The 21772-nt window shown below is 41.4% G+C and overlaps 1 protein-coding gene across 1 annotated transcript in view; it reads left to right on the top strand.

Moving 5' to 3' along the window:
- Positions 1–21772, top strand: part of DSP (desmoplakin) — a 77276-nt gene that overhangs the window by 44050 nt on the left and 11454 nt on the right. Inside the window, exons 2-18 of the mRNA XM_009279162.2 lie at positions 3108–3210; positions 4914–5062; positions 5401–5575; positions 8264–8392; positions 9604–9654; positions 10644–10805; positions 11707–11811; positions 13256–13351; positions 13598–13723; positions 14523–14675; positions 16230–16384; positions 16787–16913; positions 17438–17642; positions 18151–18368; positions 19175–19341; positions 19661–19799; positions 21182–21375. Coding sequence (XP_009277437.2) covers positions 3108–3210; positions 4914–5062; positions 5401–5575; positions 8264–8392; positions 9604–9654; positions 10644–10805; positions 11707–11811; positions 13256–13351; positions 13598–13723; positions 14523–14675; positions 16230–16384; positions 16787–16913; positions 17438–17642; positions 18151–18368; positions 19175–19341; positions 19661–19799; positions 21182–21375 — 2454 coding nt within the window. The remainder of the gene's footprint in view (positions 1–3107; positions 3211–4913; positions 5063–5400; positions 5576–8263; positions 8393–9603; positions 9655–10643; positions 10806–11706; positions 11812–13255; positions 13352–13597; positions 13724–14522; positions 14676–16229; positions 16385–16786; positions 16914–17437; positions 17643–18150; positions 18369–19174; positions 19342–19660; positions 19800–21181; positions 21376–21772) is intronic.

The raw sequence follows: 21772 nt of genomic DNA, 5'->3' as shown, positions 1-21772 counted from the left end.
CATTTCCTTCCAGAGAGGGCCCACATTTTCCGTAGTCTTCCTTTTATCCCTGACGTACCTATAGGAGCTTTTCTTGTTGCCCTTGATGTCCCTGGCCAGATTTAATTCTATCAGGGCTTTAGCTTTCCTAACCTGATCCCTGGCTGCTCGGACAATTTCTCTGTATTCCTCCCAGGCTACCTGTCCTTGCTTCCACCCTCTGTAGGCTTCCTTTTTGTGTTTGAGTTTGTCCAGGAGCTCCTTGTTCATCCATGCAGGCCTCCTGGTGTTTTTGCCTGACTTCCTCTTTGTTGGGATGCATCGCTCCTGAGCTTGAAGGAGGTGATCCTTGAATATCCAGAGGGGCCCAGCTTTCTTGGGCCCCTCTTCCCTCCAGGGCTTTGTCCCATGGCACTCTGCCAAGCAGATCCCTGAAGAGGCCAAAGTCTGCTCTCCTGAAGTCCAGGGTAGCGAGCTTGCTGTGCACCCTCCTCGGTGCCCTAAGGATCTTGAACATATGCCCTGTAACCCAGTGTAGCTCCGTTTGACTGGCTGATGGATTTGAAAGCCATTAGCTCTCCCAGTGTCATCAGCTACCTTTAACAGGCCACTGCCTTTTCACCCATTATCCCAGCATTTATCTCAGTATTTTGACTAGCAAAACAGTTAGTTGTTTAATAACAAAACTGATACCCAAGGTGTTAAAAGCAGCATTGATGAAGTATTGTGCTCTTTTCTGGTTTCAGTTGGTATTGCTCCAGCTTCTGCCTTTATTTTGGTTATGTCTTTATCTACTAGATTGGAGAGCCTTAAATGCTTGGTGCTTTCTTCTTGTGAAGGTCACTGTGAACTGTAAACAAGTAACTTGTAGGTCTTTATTTGAAGTTCTAAATAGGGTGCGCTTAAGCCTCCCACTTCAAGGCATCTGCTCCTGCCTTTGAAACAGTTTTGTGCATCTATATTAAACAATCTTCAGTTTTCCAACTTTTTTATTATTTGGACAATAATTCTGGACGTGGTATTCTAACATCATTGGGATGAGCACAAAATACTTGCAATTCTACTTTTTCTATCTTTTAAATGGTTTTAGTAGTTTGATTTATTTGAAAATAGCTTTTCTTCACAATTTCTTAGAGTGTTAACTATGACAGCCGTTGTTTAGACCTCCTCTCAATGTGAAGTGAAGTAGTGCCTTTGAGGTCAGTGAAGTTACACTGTAGCCAGTGGAGATAAGCTGATTTATTACAGTAGAATTCTGGTCCCCATCTATAGTTCTTTTGGCTTTAATTGGTATCTGGCATTTATAGCTGTCAGGAGATGATTGAAAAAGTGATTGAAGAAAAAATATTCTTCTGATGTTCTAAAAAGAGAAAATTGCTTGGAAGGTTCCTCTCGTTCATTATGTTTCATTCATGACAATAATTGTGGGTATAATTAAATGTAAATTTTAGATCCAGTCAGATACTTCTAGATCCAAACACAACAGCGATGCCTAAGGAGAAGGAATGATTTAGAAAAGGAAGCTGACAGGAAGCCTGGTACAAAATCAGACCCATATGTTATTTTTCACAATTGTTTTCTTTAAGCTGTTTCCAAGATATACAGGGGTGCATAGCACAGTAGGGCGCAGCGTTTGTGCAGCCAAAGGGTCACAGTGCAAGCCAGGAGTTGCACGTGTACAGCTTGTTTTAAGTCACCCAGTGTTTCTCCAGTCCCGTCTCTGTGTCTTTGAGGGTCTGCTCCCCAGTGTTGAGGGAAGCTGGTGAAAAGTTGCTCAAACTTCTTCCACTTGTTCAAGAAGAGCTGATAGGAGAATGGCAGGCTGCTGAAGCACCAACTGCACACACTGCAGAAGACCTCTTAAAAATATACTGTTGAATGTTTCTCAGCACTGTAGTGATTTTCCTAAGGACAGCTCCGCCAAGTTTTTTACATTGTCACAGTTCGTTTTGCGAAGGACGGTCAGAGTCTGTTGAAATCAGTGGAAAGATTTCCATTGAGTCCAGATGACTTGCTGGCTCTGAGCTGGACAGGTTTGCGCCGATAGTCTTTTTGATGTTGGTGTTGTATGGAAGATTTGGGCCTTCAGTGATTTGTAATGGAAAAGGTTACCTACTGTGAGCACAGGAGTTAGAAAACTAGGCAAGGCTTGGAAGCGTTTTAGTTTTTTACTGTCTCTTAGTAGTGGTTTATTTGAGTTTCACTGGCAAGTGCTTCGGTTTGGGAGCTGCCTGGGCTTGCTTGGGAGCTCTGATTCCATCAGCAAGGAATGGTTCCTCGCTTGAAGCATCTCACCCACGTTCAACTAGCAGTGGCTCGCTTTGGTGGCTGAATCCCAAATGCTGGAAGAGCAACCTGCTGGTGGTAGGGATATGCAGTAGATTATGTGTAATACAACAGTAACGACCCTGTTACCTATCTTGGCTTTTTCCCCCACCGTGTTTTCAATTCTGGAGTTTACTTGGAACCCCCAAACTCCCACTTTATTTATTTGTAAGAAAACATGTCCTCTAACTCCAGCCCCTACATCTGTTTTTGTAGTAGCGTGTGCAACTTGCAATGCCTTTTTAAGACACTGCACTAGCTTCATCCGTTTCCACTGATAAAGGGACCCTTCATACGCTTGTATGGACTTGTGTGCTCATGCGCTTGCGTAGCAGAGGATCCTGCTTTCCTTTTATGCTCTGACATTTGATGGCTGGTGTGATAACAAGTACGATAACACCACGCAAAGACTACATTCTAATGTATTTACCAAGGATTGTGAATAATTTATTCTCACTGTAATACTGCCAAAGTTTTGCCTATCAAAGCTACAACTACCTGTACTGGAAGAAAACTTTTCTCCTTCATGGCATGCCCGTTTCCATCTTCTGCTCGATCCTGTAGTGAAGTCAGTCCACACCTGCTGTTCCAGAATTATAAAGTGGCTCTGCCATCATGGAATCGACATTAAAACTTCACAGTGCAATTATGCAGGAGGGCCAGATAAAGCGTATGTGTCTCTGTGAAGCTTAATGAGATTGACTGTTCTATGTAACTTCCCTTAGCTGTCGAGAATTTGTGTTTCTTGTCTCTTCAAAATGTGTGATTACTCTGTACTTACTTCTTCTTCTCCCCCACAACAGTCAGAATGGGACTTGTACAGTGTCCAGACGCCAGAACACCATCCAGGAGCTTTTGCAAAACTGTTCGGATTGCCTGATGCGAGCTGAGCTCATAGTACAACCCGTGAGTGCTTCTTGTTCTTCTTATCAAAAGTGATTATGAATATTACAGGGAATGAATGCTGCATTGTTATCTGGACTCACAGGCTCTGCTTCTTCATCTCCTTTCTCCCCTTTCAGCTGTTTGTGTGAGGCAACTGGGAGTGGAATAGCTCACCACCTTCCTAGGTCTCCCTCCTCCGCCTGCGCTCAGTGTTCAGTAAAACTGTTTGAAATGCATCCAATTAAGAAAAGGGGGACTTCTAGATTTTTAAAAAAACCTCCACCCTTCAAACAGATTCTACGGCATCTTATATTTCAGTTTTAGATCAAGGCCACTGTCAGTGTAAACAGCTGTTAATGTTATGACCACTTATAGTCTCTTAGCGTGTCCTGTAGAATATCGTCATCACTTTCTGGGCCATAATGAACCTGAACCACCATAGGAAAAACTTTCATTACCTTTATTGCATTTTTCCAGATGATTCCTGAAGAAGTATACGAAACTAGATTAAAATCTTCTTGACTGTTTCATCCCAAATGCATAGAGATGATCTTTGCTGTACTCTATGCTGATATAAACCCATAGTGCCTGGGGGTGGGTTACTTACTGATGCTAGATTCAGTCCTAGCGAACATGGGATGTCCTTTGTTCCTGCTGAAGTGAGAGGAGGTGCAGGGTGGTGAGTGCATCCTGCTGTTGAGGCCACTGAGATCCAAAAACCCTTTGCAGTTCTGGCAGTAGATGTGATTTCATGCACACTTTTGGATCCTCTGTGGACAGAAAATTCGTTCAGGAATGAACTCTGTGGTTAGTAGTTCATTTTCTTTTCAAAGATACAGCACGTGTGAGCATGTTTATATAAAAATCAATGCCAGAGTAAATACTGCCTCTTGTTAAGGTTTAATATTATTCCAGTGAAGTTAAAAGAAAGTGGTGTTTAGTTCCAGCTTGGTGCCACAACATGCATTGCTTACCTTTTTTTTTTCTTTTCTTTCTGAGGGACAATGTAATGAGGTCCACCAACATTTTCTTTCAAAATCAAATCACAGCTGGGTTATGTTTGTTCAGCATGGCTGTGTCAGTGTGGGATGAGATCAGAAAGTCTTGTCTTCCTGCTCGAAGCACCATGACCATACTGTGGTTCACTGCACTGAGAGGGGCACATGGAGAATTTGCCTAGACTTGGGGTGATAAGGTGGGATGCAAATGTGACTGGGCATGGAGCTGGTCCCAGGCAGACAGGGTGCAGTCTATGTTTTTGCAGGGGAGGAGCAACGTCTGTAAGTCTTAAAACCTCAGGGAAACTTCTGAAAAATTGTGAGCAATATCCACCAACTCCCACTAGGACAGAATGTTTGCTTCTCGCCCTCTAAACACCAAAGCATAAGGTCTTAAAAACTTAGCACACCGTGTGAAGCCTTGGCTCTGCTGAAATAAACATCAGTCAGGATATGCTGTTCTTTATGGAAAAGTTTGGTTGGTATTATGTTTTAATGATTTTCTTTTAGATTTTACTTGTAATAAGGACTTTCCAATGACTGTGGATGCTTCGTTGACTGGCCTTCTGCCAGTTAAAACTGGCAATCAGAGACCCAGCAGTTGAAACCTATCATGCTGCTTAAAAATAATTGGTCCTCATAACATCTCTTTTAAAACAACCAAGCTGAAGCTTAGGTGATGAATATTTAATTTAGTCTCCATCTCTCTCTTCTTTTTTTCTTCAGGAATTGAAATATGGGGATGGTGTCCAGATTAGAGGGAACAGAGATCTGGAAGAGTGTTTTGCTCAGGCAAATGACCAAATGGATATCCTGGATGGGCTGATCAGAGAGATGAGGCAGATGGGCCAGCCCTGTGAAATGTATCAGAAAAGGTATTGCCAGGGAAGGGCTGGGAGAGGGAACGTGGCTGATAAAAGTTTGTGGTGTCCCAAGTGCTCCCCTTCCCTAGTGTTGCAGGATGTGACAGAAATCAGTCAGGTTTGTTTGGGGCATGCTAACATGGAGAAGGGCCTTGCAGTAATATATTTCTTACAGAATTTCACGCCTTGGTTGTCCCCATGAAATTTTAGTCAATATATTTTTTCCACAGCCTGTGCTTCCAGCACTTTGTTTTGAATACTTGGTGGTGCAGTGGGAGAGGTGAATTGCATTGTTTCCATGTTTTCTGGTTGTTTTCCTCATAGACGCTAACTGGTTCCTTCCCTTCCAGGCTGCTTCAACTTCAAGAGCAAATGCGTGCCCTGTACAAAGCCATCAGTGTTCCCCGCGCCAGGAGGGCCAGCTCCAAAGGCGGTGGTTGCTACTCCTCTCAGAGTGGCTCAGGCTGGGATGAGTACACGAAACGTGTCACAAGTGAATGTTTAAACTGGATGAGGCAGCAGAAGGTAAATCTCTGCAAAACCCAGAGACAATGCTAAGACCTGGTGTTTATACTGCATGCGAGATGACGTTCATGTTTTGGGGTCCAGTAGAAAACTAAAAGTACACGTCAATGCTCGTATATTATTCCAAGTTCCTCTTTTTATTTTTTTCAGTTGCAGTATTGTGCATGTAGTGAGTTTCCACTGAAATGTGAGCATGAATTTGGGGTCTTTTTTTGCAGAGGAAAAAGTGTGGAAGTTAGATTTGAAAGCTAAATGAGACACAGCTGTTAACATAACAAAAGGCATTGGCATGTTTGTGTTAGAGATTATTATGCTCGATATTTCCTTCCTTCCTTCCTTCCTTCCACAGATTTCCTTTATGATTCATATTTATCTTAACCCTTTACACAGATAGGACCAGCTTCACAGTTTTAATCATCGTCCAGTATTTTACAGTTGTTCTCCCCCTCTAATCTATCCTTATCACAGTGGGAGCCAGAAGGTAGAGCTGATTGCCACAGGACTTGACTTTCAGAAGTCACTGCCGAAATAGCAACTTCAGCATCCTCGTGTGTATCTATCTGTTGCATGTGCAGAATAAATTTGCCTGTGCACAGCTGTTGATGATGTAACCTGGAGTAGAAAACACATGTTGATACCCTGTAGCCTGTTTTTATGCTGCTGAAGTGAAAGTTGTGTGCTTGTGGTTGGACAGCCCTTTCTGAGAGACAGGTGGGGAGGATGGAACAAGTTGGCTGAAGTTATACTTTGCAGACTCCTTGTAAATTGGAATTGCATTATTTTTATCTCTCTTTATTAGGCTGTTCCTTAGTGATCCTGTCATTGTTATCTGTATACGGTGTTTGCCATGTGGCTGCTATGCAAACCAGATGAGGAGGGGAGAGCTCTGTACAGTTCCCATACTTTTATGTGAGTGCTAGTCATAGTCTAGTCTTCCAGTGCCCTCCCATAGCGTGGCATGTTTTAGAGGAAGAAGGGGAAGTGGAGATGCACTCCTTGAGCGGTAACATGTATAAGCATTGTGCCAGGAGAGCAACAGCAGATATGATTGCACTACACACACTGTGGGAGAGTAGGCTAATTGTCAGACCTGCCATGATTTGAGGAGTGATGCTGGACAGGCACTGGGCACGCTTCCAGCAATGAAGGACTGTGAACGTGCTGTACCTCCCAAAGACGCCACGTGACACCCTGCTCACACACCTCTTGTTAAGCACAGGGAGCATAAGCAAGTGCTTTATAACTGTATTCTCGCACAAAAGCTCCTGTGAAAGTAAAAGGCTTGCTCGCTCTCCCTTCTTCAATCCCTAAGGCAAAGCTGAGGTGGGGCCAGTAAGCGCTTAGCTCCCTGTTTGACTTTTGAGTTTTTTTAGGGAAAACTTATTTTGAACTTGCCACCATGCCTCTTCTTCCCACCATGCCTCGCTGTGTCTCATTACCTCCTCACATTGGCACCAGGATAATGTTTCCCCTAGTAACATGGTGAGGTTTGGGAAAACGGTCTGAGCAGCTGTTGTCTTCTGCTGGTGTTTTTGTGTTTTCTGTCTGGGTGGTTTGCTGACAGGAGAATCAGGTGGTAGGGTCGGTCAAATTTCCAGTGGAGAATTAGGTAAACTGCAGTGAAATCCAGACAGCCTTTGTTCACATTCTGGCAGCCAGCCAGGATTGCCGCTGTTGCTACAGACTCTTTAGACTTTAAATATAACGAGAAGGGTCAAAGTTCTGAAACTTTTAGATGGCTGAATGCAAACTGGTTTTGTTTCTTGGATCGTTTTCAACACTGCCTTTGAACCCTTACACTTGAGTGTGGTTCGGGCTTTATTGTCATTTGTTGACTCATAGAGATTTGGCTCCAGGCTGGTAATTACCAAATTTGGTCCCAACCCAAGATTAAGATACCTATTTCTTTACTGTGCGCGTGCGTAGACAGGCATTCAGACAGAGACGGAGTGTGTCTTTACAGCATAAAAGATGATTTGGAGTTTGAGGAACTGAATTGTGAATTCAGTGGCTTTTAATATTTGAAAATAATGAAACAAAGAACTGCAGTCAGATAGTTTTTGAGTTAGTAATTATTCAGTTGTATTACTGTTTTTCAAAGGCTGTTCCTAGAGATTTTCACTTGGCATCCTACAATAAATGTTGCCAAAATGCAAGACAAACAACACGTTCTATAATCATTTCAGTTTATCTTCTGTTTTTTCATTTAGTTTGACTGCATTTAACTGAAGTTTTTGGAGTTTAAATGAGCGTAATTAAAATGGAAATGTAGTGTACTGGGCTACAGAACTTGACTCTGGGTATTTTCACATGAATTGCATGAATAGCATTGTTTGATAAAGTCATAATTTGTTTTCAGAGTGATAAGAATGTAACTATACTGTAGAACATAAAAGAACAGTTTGGTCCAAAGAAAACAGATGAAAATATGCTACTGAGTGTGCTTCATCTAGTCTAATTTTAAGCAACTTAAATATTTTCCCTATTTTGTTTCTCCTACTTCGGGAGCCTGTCACACAGCTGAAGTGATGACAATTTTAAGAAATTGTAACCCCCTGTTCTGAACTTCCCTTTGTTCAGTTTTACTCTCTACTGCATAGTCATGTTTCCTTTGGTTCAATTCCTTTATGCTCCGATTTAGATAATAATACTGGAGATGAAAGTACAAATATTGTCTCTTTCTCCTAGGCTGAAATGGAGCTAGTGAAATGGGGGTTTGATGCAGCATCCATCGAGCAGCAAATTGGTGACCATAGGAGGACTCACAATGCCATTGGAGACTATCGCTGGCACCTGGACAAAGTCAAAACGGATCTGGTAATTACTGTCTTCCCTTACATGTTACTTAGTCTAGATTTATATTATTGGCTCGCCAGTGTTCTGCTACAAAAAGGAATGCTGAATAGCTTAGCTTCTTTTCAGAAAGCACTGGTGTCATGATAGCAACCACTTTCAACCCTAACATTTATTATTTCATGATTATTTTGTGTTCCGCTTCTTTCCCCAGAATTTTAAAATGAAAAATTAATAGCTATTTAACCTTTTGTTGTTGTGTACCAAGGCTGGCAAATAAATATTGCAACATTTTTTGTGAGAAGAATGGCTAAGAATGATTATTCTCACTTTCTGTCTAGCTACATTAAAACAAGAAAGTGAAACGATAAGGTGGGTGCTTAGATACAGCCTTGAGTAATGAGGGAGTTTCTGTGAAAAATGCCCAAATTCTGGGCTAAGCTTAGAGCTTTTCTTAGGTTTGGGCTTTTTTGTGGATTTTTTTTTTTCCTTTTTTTGCCCTGAGGCTTCTGTTTCCTTCTGGATTTTGTGATTGGAATAAAGAAGACACTGAAAATGCAGTGGTTAACTTCCTCTCCTATCAGCCCAGCAGCTAGGTATAGGAGAGAGGAGGCTTACTTCATTCCCATTCTTCTTTTCTGTTAATTGCTCACATGGACAGGAGGAGAGAGAGTTGGATCTAAAGAAAAGGCACTCCATTCTGGAGCTCTGATCTCTCAGCCAAGCTGAAGAGTGGAAGGGGTGTTACTCCTTTTTCCCTTCCGCTTCAAATAGGAAAGGTGATAGTCTGGCTCTATGAAACACCAGTTCCAAGGTTGTGCAGGTTCCCAGTCATAGAAATGGGAATAAAAATTGGAGCCTCCTGATCGCATTGTAGTTTACACTACTTCGTAATCTCCAAAGCTAGCTCTAGGACTAGCTGGTTCCGCACAGCTGTCTAGGAGTTTGGTACAGAAAGAGATCCAGTTTCAGGAGCTGTTTTGGTATTACAGGGGTTATGTGCAACCTTGCTTATGTACTAAGCATCCCTGAGGGAAGTCAGTGTGCCCAAGCCTTGGTTTTATACTTCTTGTGGTCCTCCAGTGCTGCAGATCTGCTACTCACCTATGTCTCCTGCAGGCATTTGCAGGTTACCACCTGTAGTTATAACATTGTGATACTAACACTGTAAAGGAAATATCAGCAAATAGGCAACTTGTAAAAGGCTCACTAAATATTTGCTGTCTCTATTTCAGCGGGAAAAGGCTGCGGTTCATCAGCTGGAGGAAGAATATGAAGGACTGCTGGTGAGCATGAGATGTGTTCATGTCTGATAAGCTCTACGATGAATGCTCTTTTTGCTTTACTAGCACAGGTGTGATAGTCAAGGGACACTTCAGGTTTCAACAGAGTGACAGATACATATTTAAATAATTCTATTCAGCAGTAAACTGGCAGTGCTTTGTAGTTTCTGTAAGTTTCGGTTGGAGTCATGAACTTGAGATTAATTCATTACCTGGTGTATAATTGACTTACCTTCACAAGGAAGTTTCTAGTTTGCACCTGGTGAAGGGAGCTGGTCACTAAGCAGGTGAAGAGTAGAACTCTACCCCCTTAATGGGAGTAAACATAGCAATGAAGTTAGTCTATATATGAAGCTTAAAAAGTTACTCAAAGGTGGGATTAGAACCAAATTCTCTGTAGGGCTGTGCATCTTCTCCACTTTGGATCTTCATGTAAAATACAGTGAGAATCTTGTGCAAATGGCAGATTTAACCCTTGGGATTGGAAGCTGATTCCTGTACACATTTCAAGCAACAGGATGTGTATTACGATGTGAGGACAGAGAAGGAATCTTTTCATGAAGTGTCATCTGTGCAAAAGGTGCTGCTACAACATCAAAGGTGTACTATGAGCAGCAAATGCAAGTAAAAGTGATGTTACACGCTCAGGCATTTCTTGTATTTTCCTCCATGCCTTTTTGCTTGCCTGCCTACATGTCTGCTACACTTGTGTTTGAAATGACTTCCGGAAGCTGCTGACTTCAAGTTCCCATTGTTCTATAAATCCAGACATGTTGTCCACTGTCCATTGCCAGCAGGTTTCATAGCTCTATAAACCCATGCGCATTATCTGCTGTCCTTTGCCAACAGGTTTTATAGATGTGTGTTTTTTACTGTTATTTTAGTTTTTTTTTTAAAAAAAAAAAGGACATGCTGTGCTTTTGGCTTCCCCTTCTCCACCCAGCACAGGCATTTCTGTGATTATGACTTCTCATTTCTGGAATTTCTTGCAGAAATACTCCTTTGAGAGAATGGATCAGCTCCGTCAATTCCAGAACCTCATCCAAGCCACCAGCAGAGAGATCATGTGGATCAATGACTGTGAGGAAGAGGAGCTTCTCTACGACTGGAGTGACAGGAACACTGACATTGCCAGGAAGCAAGAGGCCTTTTCTGTAAGACAGCTCAACCTCCCTATGCTTTCCATGGGCTCTCTTTTGGGATAGTGAGGGAGGAGCAGCCTGGCTCAGGGGGACTGATCACAGAACGGGCATTTCTTCACTCTTTCGAAGTTCCTGGAGATTTTTATCAAGGCTTTTGGATTACGTACCGTGTGGCAACCTTTTGAGTCAAGATTGGACATCTGTTGGAAGATTGTGCTCCCATTCAACCAGCAGTCATGGTTTCTTTTGACCTTGGAAGCTGGCCTTATCAGTACAGTCTGCTGGACTAGTAATCACACGTAGCTTGTGCACACAATCAAGCAGTTTAATTCTCCCTGTAAGGACTGTTGTAGGGCTTAGGGGGTCCCCATATTTGGCCCTGATGTCTGTCACCAGGAAGCAGAGCTGTACCAGAGGGAGCTGCTCTCTCTTCCTCTGATGGTTGTGCCAGCAGCACATTGAGCGCGTTGTCAGAGGTAGTTTGCGCTGCTCCTTGTCTTCTGTGGGAAGAAGGGAAATTGAGCGTCTGTGTTTCTTTAACCAATATTGGTGTTGATCACCAAATTAAAAAAAGAATGAAAGTTTACACTATTAAGGAGGTACTTTTTTTTTAGTTCAGTTGTTCTGGATGTTGCAAGATGCAGTCATTTTTGCTTCCATCATTCCTAGGAAAGGCAGAACTTTGGGTGCTTTGCTCTGTGAAGCAGCAAGCCTAGAGACTAGAACTGAGATGATTGTACCTTCTTTTATTCTACTGTCTTCATAATTAACTTCAGTACACTGAATAGAATTACTATGTCGTGTTAGCAGGGATAATTTTACATTACCACAACTATCTGGAAAATTTTCAGGTAAATCATCCTGTGCAGCGTACGTTTGGGGGCTTGTTTAATGCTGTGTTTTGGTTGTTTAGAAACGCATGAGTGAACTGGAGCTTAAAGAAAAAGAACTCAACAAGCTAAAGCAAGAAAGTGACCAACTAGTGCTCAACCAGCACCCTGCTTCAGACAAAATTGAGGTGAGTTAGACTTCGTGTGATTTCACTTGCTCCTTTAGTTGCTACATGGGAAAAGTTCTCAGTGAAAGTCTGCAAATGAAATGCTGCATTTGGACCTGAGAAGGGTTTGCCTGCCAAAAAGCATGTCCATTTTTATCCAGCTGTATGAGCTGCTCTAATAAATGTTACTACCTTCCTCTACAAACCTGGCCACAACAACTGCAGGCTTCCTGAGAGCTAGGGGGAGAGCTCTCATTGATATCAAATTTGATGATAGATGCATGTAAAAATTAATACGAGGCTTAGGGAGTTGTCTGAGTGTATTGAAATTGGTGTATCTCATTTGAGTTGACTGCAATGCAGCGGAATTTATGGTAGGAAGGCATGTCATTGTTCTTTTGCTATCTTAGTAGGCATGTTTTGAAGAAAGTCACACCCTTTGAGGGTTTATATTTAATCCAGGTGCAAATACTTTCTGCAATTGAAATTCATAGTGCATATCTACAGCTTAGCCAAGACATTTTTGCTTTCACAGCTTGGTGTACATTTACCTTTCAATTACAAAGGCTGCAACAATTTGGAAAATCTCTAATCATTTTGTTAGGAAATGCTGTAGTTGTTACAGTTTTAAGAGTTCATAAGAACCCTGAAACTGAAAGAAGCTAATAGGAAAAAAAGAGTCCTTTCTGCTTTTCAGTGTATTTACTTTGTTAACTGTTATCATGTTGCATAAAATCACCATTCTTATTTCTTCTGTGGTCAGTTTCTGCCTTAAAGGAAAGATCCTTGTAAGCTCCAGCAGTGAAGTAAAAGTTGTGTGTAATTTTCTAAGAGTTCATAAGAACCCTGAAACTGAAAGAAGCTAATAGGAAAAAAAGAGTCCTTTCTGCTTTTCAGTGTATTTACTTTGTTAACTGTTATCATGTTGCATAAAATCACCATTCTTATTTCTTCTGTGGTCAGTTTCTGCCTTAAAGGAAAGATCCTTGTAAGCTCCAGCAGTGAAGTAAAAGTTGTGTGTAATTTTCTAAAGAATAGGCATGAGGGGTACTTGAGAAGTTTGAATTTAAAAATAGCCATCATAAAAAAATCATGTTTGACAGTGTTCTTTGGAAGAAGGAGAACATGACAATTTGCAACTGAAATATTTTATTTGCACTGCTGTTTGTGCATTTCACCCCTTTTTGTTCATGCACTTCAGGCTTTATGCTGATCAAACAAAATTCCAGTCATGAACAAATTTCTCTCTGCATCCCACAAGCAGGTATTTAACTCTTTTCAGTTAGGTAGATGCTTAGAAGTTGGGGAACTATTTGCATGCATTACATTATTCTGGTGTGCATGAATCTGTCTTAGCACATTTTTCACGTGCATTTATGTGGAGCATAAGTAATTTTTCTTGAGTCTAGGTATGGGAGAGAAATCAATGTGGTGGTTTAGTTCTATATATTACTATTTTTGTTAGGCCTACATGGATACATTACAAACTCAGTGGAGCTGGATTCTTCAGATCACCAAATGCATTGATGTTCATCTGAAAGAGAATGCGGCTTACTTTCAGGTGAGTAGTGATGTGGAGAATGCACACTACTTTTGTTAAAAGTGTGAATCCCATGACAGATATTTTTTTCTGTACCAGAATCTTTCTAAATCCGTGCACAATTATGCATAACACAGTGTTACCGTATTGTAAATGCTACCATTCCGCCAGATATGAACTGGGATTTCTCATGAAAGGAATCCATTGACTTTTAGCAGACTTTTTTAAGAGCTGTGTACAACTGAAATCACAACTTTTCTCCTGTAGTTCTTTGAAGAGGCCCAAGCCACAGAGTGCTACCTGAAGAACTTACAAGACTCCATCAGAAAGAAGTTCATCTGTGATAAGAGCATGTCACTGCAATCTTTGCTGGAGCAGATCAAAGAGCTGGAGGTACTGTCACACCCGTTTCACAGGTTATGTTCTGCTTTCCTTGGAAATCAGTTGCCCTCTTCAGATACCAAATGTAAACCCAGGTGTACTGCAATGTTTATATACAGTGCTGTATGAACTTGAAAAGATAATGGTATATTCCTGCCCATTTTCCATTAGGAAAGCCTACAAATGAATCAGTGTTATTTTAATTTGTGTAATACTGTTTGGGAACTCTGATTTCTTTTTAAATCTGGATTGAGCCCAACAAATCCCCAAGTTTCTGATGTGCTAACAAATTAAGAAAAGGAAAGACTTTCATAGGTGATAGAATAGATTTTGCCACACAGGATAAGTGCATTTAATCAGTGATTCATCATGTCACTTTATATCACTGTAGTCTCTTTGAAAGGACTTAACTCGTAGCTCTTTTAGCTAGGTATTTGCTCATCATGAGTCAGGTCCTACAATTCCAAATTGACTATACTGGAGGAAAAATGGTCAGCGATGTAAAAGGGCAGTTGATGAAGTCAGGTTTGAGAGTGCAGTTACTACTTTTTCTTTTTGGTTACCATTCATGTTATAATAGATTCTTTCCATTTATTCCTGTGTTTTTTACACATCATGTTAACCACATTGCAGATCTGTATGAAAAAACCTGCTTTGCAAGTTTTGCAAACTTTGCAGCTTGCCAGAGCTGGAGCTAAAGGAAGTTTTGCCTACAGTGAGTTCCAGATGTATCCCTCTCTTAATAAAACAGTAGGTACTAACTGTGGTTTCTTTTTAGAATGAATTTTTAACATACAATAAATCTTTGCAGAATGAACGAGAGAGAATTCTTGAATACAAGAGGCAAGTGCAGAGTTTGGTGAATAAATCCAGGAAGATTGTGCAGCTGAAGCCACGTAACCCAGACTACCGGAGTAACAAGCCCATTATTCTCAGGGCTCTGTGTGACTACAAACAGGATCTGGTACTGTATCCCTTTTTGCCTGAGAATGAACATCATGTAAACTAGAACACGGCAAATAATTTAGTAAACAAACTGTTGAGCTGATAGGTGTAACCCCTTTGTCTGCTCTTGGTCAGCATTTAAATGTCTTTGATGAAAAAGCTCTGACTTTCATGCAATTACGAATAAACAAGCTAGGTTCTGGTTGGTTAATAAGTTTGGTCAAAATGATTATTATTAGTCCATTAAATAGCATTAATACCCATAGTTCAAATTAGCACAGAAAAGTCTCACTGATAATTTGGTTAAGATTGTTATACAGATACTTCCCAGAATCTACCCCTTCCTTTTGGTGATTGCTCACCCTTCCAGTGTCCCTCTGGGTCTTTAGGTCAACACTTCATCTAACAAAAGATGAGGGAATGTACAATGAGTCATTGGTATCCCGAGTTCTTTGCTGGATAGAGTGTGAAATTGATGGTGGTGGTTTCTTCCTCCTCAGTACTGGGGCTGCCTGGGTTTATTTCTGTATTTTTTTTCTTAACAGTCTGTTTAGATGCATTTTCTGCCTATGGTGCTCTTTCTCTTCACTGGTTCCCAATTACCTAGTTTTCCTGTTCTGTTATCTGTAAAACTTGTTTTAACTGATTCGCTAGGTTGCACTCCTGCAGCGACCAGTAATTGACCACTGTGATTTGTGTTTACGATCTGGGGTTTTTGCTATCCACTCTGTGTCTGTGATCTTCCATATCAGATTTTATTCCAGAGTCACAGAAGTTCAGCCCACACAGAGTAACTACTTGTTGTTACTATAAGCAAAGCTAAACAAATTTAGGCTATGGTTACCTGACTGCTTGGCAATTGCTCTTAGAGTTAAGCTTGCTAAATTCTGCTCAGGTGAAGGTAAGCCCAGACAAGTCTGGAGCCCCTGCATGGTCAGGTCAATGCAAAGCCTGTGGCCTTTTACTAGTTCTGTCAAAAATTTTATTTGTTGGCTGTAGAGGTGTGATGGAAGGAGAGAGTCCCGTGAGGATAAATGATAGGAGAAGCTTCCCCCTCTTGGATGTGAGTGGAGCACTACCGTGGCCACACGCATGGCCGCAGGTTGTCAGGATTTCTGGCGGTTGGGGCTAGTGGATCCAGCTCTGCCGCACTCATTCCCAGTCCCTTCACAAATACAGATGCAGTACTAAGCATCCTTACGCCTCCAGCTCACTGGCTTACAGCCATACATGGTTGTGTAGCTTATCGTGGCCATGTGTCCACACTCAGCCTTTGATGTTTGTCATGGCAAGCCCCAAGTCTGATGATCGACTGGACTGGCAACTGCTCAGACTGTTCTGTGGCTCCCACTTGGTTTTCTTGGATTTTCTTCAAATGGAAACCAGATTCAGGGAGAAGGGGTTGATCTGTACTCATCTCTTGCCCCAGTATGAAGCCAAGATGCACGCCCAGATCTGGCAGCTGGGAAGCACTCCCACTTCTGTGATCTAGATGCATCTTCCTTCTCTGTCTCTCCTAGAAACCCCATCTTACTTAACTAAAGAAAAAAATGTTGTTCTGCGTTCCTTACAGAAAACGGTGCGCAAAGGAGATGAATGTATCCTGAAGGACAATAATGAGCGCAGCAAGTGGCTGGTGACCGGCCCCGGAGGAGTGGATATGCTGGTGCCATCTGTTAGTCTTATCATCCCACCCCCCAATCCGTTAGCAGTGGATCTTGCTACCAAGTGAGTTGCTGCCTGGGTTTGGACACCTACCACTGGGAGTAGATAGAAGAGTTCACTCAAAATAGCAACCAACCACAAAATCTGGTCTGTGCCTTGATCAGAGTGCCCCCCTCACCCTCTAAGGGTGGGGGATTAAGGACTAGACCTTTGACTTGAGGAAATTCACTTCAGTGAAGCTTGTTGGGATCTAGGCTGGGATCTAAAATATTTAAAACTTAGCTTTTACAAGGTTTTTCTCATCTCTAATAATGAAAGTCATGGATAAATTAATTTCCAAGATTTTTTCTAGTAGAGAACAAGCCTTAACACACTCCACATGTGGTGGATGTTTCTTTGGATGTTTTGTAGCTATGCTACAAGGACACACATGTTTTGACCATGAAATTTCTTTTCTCATCTCAGAATTGAGCAGTACTATGAAGCTATTTTAGCTTTGTGGAACCAGCTGTATATCAACATGAAGAGCCTGGTATCTTGGCATTATTGCATGATCGACATTGAGAAAATCAGAGCGATGACTATTGCCAAGGTAAGACTCCAGCTGGCCTTACCTGTAGACCAGGGACATCCGTGACCTGACCTCTGCTGTCCCAAACAGTGCTTGCTGTGTCCTGTGCAGGTGTATGTTCTGCAAAACCGTGGGCCTTCCTTTTGCTGGGTTGCACAGTTATATACAGAAGTTGTCGTTTTATTAAAGGAGAAGCAAAATGCTTTCACATTCAAACATGGTATGGATAAATGGGAAGATTAGCTAAGGGGATTTATTACCTACTTGCTGTACTTGTTCCCACTATGCAAGGGCATGGATAGACAGACTAAGAGATAGAATTTCAAATTATTCTTAAGTTATGAAATGGTTATAACAAGAATATATTAGCTCAAAGGGCACTTTTAGCATCATACTTTTAGAGGCAGCCTAGGTAGGTTTTATTCTAAAATGCGATTCCTTTGTTTTTTTTCTATAGGTGTATTAGTTTGTTCCTTAATGGTTAACTAGTCATAAACCTTCCCCAATTGCTTCTTTTTTCAAAATTCTCCTCTTCCGCATTTCAGCTGAAAACAATGCGTAAGGAAGATTACCAAAAAATAATAACTGACCTGGAGATCCACTATCAAGAATTCCTAAGGAACAGCCAAGGCTCAGAGATGTTTGGCGATGAAGACAAACGAAAGATCCAGACTCAGTTCACTGATGCTCAGAAGCACTACCAAACCTTGATTATACAGCTGCCCAATCAGCCACGGCAGCCACAAACAGGTTTGTCTTCCTCCTGTTTTTTGTAGAGATTGTACTGCTTGGGTTTCTTTGTTTGGGGGGTGGTGGTGCATTCTTTTTATGTGAAAATGTTCTCATAAACATATGAACGGAAACATGTTCAAGAATTGTACTGCTGTCTCCCAACATGACAAAACTGGCCATGCGCAGGGAAGAGTATGTTTTCTTCTTCCTTCCTTTGGTGTGAATCTGGGAATAGTTCTCTGAAGTTCAAGGAACTTGCTGGGAAAATGAGAGCAGTTTAGTCCATCTGATATATATTCAGTTATTAGGAAGCAAAATCTCACTGCTGCATTCAAGGGAACAAGTTTCTCTTTTTGTGAAGGGGAGATTTCATTACTTGAAACAGCTGCATAAGGGCCCAGATCTTCTACCTGTTCTCAGTTCTACAGATCAAATTGGTGCTTAGGTCTCTTTGGCAATGCATTGGCTTTCTATATGTAGGTGCTCAGTTCTCTGGCAGTTGACATGAACCCAATTCATTTTACAGTGGTCTCAACTGAGAGCTGTCCTGTGGGTTCCTCAAACACCATTATTGTTAATGAGAGAAACCGAGAACATGACAAGCAGGAGGCCTGGCTGCTGCTGGAGCTTCAGAAACTTCGGCGTCAGATTGAAGCTTCTGAGATTCGGATGGTTCAAAGAGCTCCTCTTGGAGTGGATCAAGGGGCTATGCATGACTTTTCAGCCAGAATAAAGGATTTAGAGGTAACTGTGGATGTTTTTCTTTGACCATCTCAAGCTCAGCATGCCTCTGTGCTGCAGAGCATGCTGTGGTTGTATTTCTGATCAGCTGGGAAAGACACACATCTGTGCAGAAAATTGTCAATTGGAAGCTAACCATGATGATCTGGATTGGAGTTTAGCTCCTAAGTAGAAAAAGTTGACTCTTGGATTTCAGAAGTCAAATTCTGTCAGGCAAAGAATACAGAAAGCCTGATGTCAAGTGGATGTGAGCTCATGTTAAGCCTCATCCAGGTCAAAGCACTATTAATATCCTTTTTGCATGGACCCCGCTTTACCACCTACTTCTGAAGTGCTGTCAGTGGGATGCAGAGTAGATAGATGAGGCTTACATACTCTCTCCCTTTCCCAGTTCTTAAGATTTGAAGGGGACTGGAGAGAAAAGATTAGTAAGAAAAAAGAACACGTTCAAGTATATGAGAAATTCCCCTGAGGCAATGAGGTTGCAAAGGTCGTAAGTACAGAAGGACCTTGGCACGTCTACTGAGTGCAGTAGGCAGCTGGCAGTAAAGCACTCTGCTTTCAACAGAGCTGAGTTTCAGAGTGGACAAGGTGCTCAAAAAGAGGTATTACCTGTTATGGACTGTGCAAAAAAGAAATCACCCAATGTTACTTGCCTTGAAGAAAGCAAGCTCAGGTACTGCTTCAGTCCTCAGTCAAGCTGGTTAGATGACAGCAGACTATTTAGATAAGGAGACCAATTGCATATGTGCTGTAGAACGATCATTCAGCCACCAAAAATGTGTAAATCAGGCATTCTCTTTCCTTAGGGTGTGCAGAATGACTCTCAAATAATGGCTGAAACCCTCAATAAGCATAAGGACTTGCTGCCTAACTTCAGAGGCTGTGAAAAGTATGTGTACTTGCAGTCAGAGATAAATGCCCTGTTTCAAAAACTGGAAAATATTAATGGTGTTTCTGCTGGCTACTTAGACAGGTAAGAAAATTGAGGTTATAGCAATAAATCATTCACTTTCTTCCATAATTCTTAGTCCATAAACCTGCTTTTTGTTACCAGTAGTGTAAAATTACACCTTCTTTCCTACAAATGCTGTACCTGTAGGTAGAAACAGACACTTATGTGAATTTATTCTCTTTTCTGGAAGACTTTAAAAAAAAAAAAGTGAGAATCGTGGGTATCACTGAAATTTCTTCTGTATCGCCTATTCTCTTTAACTAATGATCTGCAATTAATTACAAATATCGCCTTTCCTGCCCCAGTCCATAACGGATTTGTCTTGTATTATTTCTTTTAGCTTGAATGCACTGAGGTGTCTGCTCCAGATTATTCTACAAACAGAAGATGTGATCAGAGTTTTTGAAGTCAGACTGTCTGAAGAGGAGACTGTTCCTTTGGATCTTGATAAAGTGGAGGCTTATCGGGCTTGTCTGAAGGTGAGAGGCCAAGACCCAAGGACACAGCAAGGCAAAATTTGTAGCTGCGAGCATTGGTCTATTGAGCTGGGTGAGACCCTTCCAAAACCGCAAGAGATGGAAATGCTGATCCTGTCGTGTTTTAAGACATAGACATACAATGCTTTTGCAAATTATTGGAAGGAATGTACAGGTTACTACTCCTTCCATCTCCTGGTTGTTGCTGCCCCCACGGCAAAGCCAGTGGCATGGAAGGTCTCCATAATCCATTTCTGTACAAAATTATCTGTGCTTATTTGTATCACTTATGAAGCTAGATTTGAAGGCAATACCTCCTTTCTTGCAAAAAGGCTTGTTAATTGCCCTTGTTGTCATCTAGTTGTAACAAGTAAATTTGAGTATTATTGCGTGTCCTGGTTTTGCCATAGAGTCCATTTCAAATCTTACAGTGAGAACTATCCATCCTGTACAAGGGGAGAAGGCAAAGAATAACTGCTTTGCTGAGCACCAAGTTGGCTTGCAGAACCAGTCTTTATCTGGCGTTGAGCTGGTCCTTTTGTGCACTGAATGCCTTTCGGAGAATAGGGTCTCTTTCATTCTTTCCTGTTCTCAGGTGTAGTAGGGAAAAAGTGTGTAGGTGGCACAAATGGAGCACAACCAGGTTACCTTTTTATCATGTTAAATAAGAGCTGCAGTTCAGTTGCTGGGAGTTGTTCTTAGCTGGTGTAAATTTGAGCTACACAAAAAAAAAAAATCCTTGAGCATATTATCGAAGGATGCAGTCATCCCTGTGACTGGCCCCCCCCCCCGCCTGCACTGTGTATGCCGTTCGGTGATACCTCACAGTATGCGAGTATGTGCACATGAACACGTGTGTGTGTAAAGAAACATCTCCATGGAAGATGTTTATAAAAATGTAAACAGGGAAACAACAAAAAAAATCTGTGCAGATTTTTAGATAACATTTAAAAACTGGATATGCCAATCCTGAGGCTTGATTCCACAGCTGTTGCAAGTGCAGGAATCTTTTATACTTCAATGAAATTTTTTAGTCAGTTGTTTCTAGGAACAAGCAAGGCAGGCTCTCCTTTTTTTTTTTTTTTGTTGGTAACTGCTCTACATAGTTCTGAGAAACTGAAATGTTAGCTACAGAATATGACAGCAGAGGGCTTTGGTTTAGCGAGTTATTTAAGAGTGAGTCTAAACACATTCTTAAGTCAAACTGTTTATCAAAGTAGGTGTTTCACTTGAAATATATTACGTCCAGCTGACATCAGTGTACATACCTTACTGAATTACAAACAAAATCTTTAGATCTCAACATACTGTGCATGCTGTTGATGGTTAACTTTGAGTATCCTCTCAAGAATGAAATGTATGACAGCATTTTGTTTTTTCTCCAGAAAATGAAAGCAGACCTAAACATGAAGAAGTCACTACTGAATGCCCTGGAAAATGAGCTGCAGAAAACGCTTCAGATTCACTCACAGTCTTGCCAGTCATATACCCTGTATGACATGGACATTGGAAAGTTCTGTGACAAAGTTACCCAGCTAATAGATCGCTGGCAGAGAGCTGATAAGCAGATAGATAACAGGTTTGACCATATTTCCTAATAGCTTCTTCCTTATTGCTATTGCTACTAAGATCATCTTAACAGTGAGTCTAAAAGAACTGATGTGCACTAATCATTACTTCCAGAGGACAAATGATGACTTCAGGGCAATAAGACTAGAGAAACTGTGAATAGGTTGAACATACTTTAAAAGGGATTGTGTAAGACCAAGCAGGAAAATCATAGAATCATAGACTCATTGAGGTTGGAAAAGACCTCTAAGATCATCGAGTCCAACCGTCAACCCAACACCACCATGCCCACTAAACCATGTCCCTAAGTGCCTCATCTACACATCTTTTAAATACCTCCAGGGATGGGGACTCAACCACTTCCCTGGGCAGCCTGGTCCAATGTTTAACCACTCTTTCAGTAAAGA

This window comes from Aptenodytes forsteri, unplaced genomic scaffold, assembly GCF_000699145.1.
Source record: "Aptenodytes forsteri isolate BGI_AS27 unplaced genomic scaffold, ASM69914v1 Scaffold81, whole genome shotgun sequence".
In the NCBI taxonomy this organism is placed as follows: domain Eukaryota; kingdom Metazoa; phylum Chordata; class Aves; order Sphenisciformes; family Spheniscidae; genus Aptenodytes; species Aptenodytes forsteri.
Note: the sequence above shows the minus strand (reverse complement) of the source record. Positions and strands in the feature narration are given on the sequence as shown.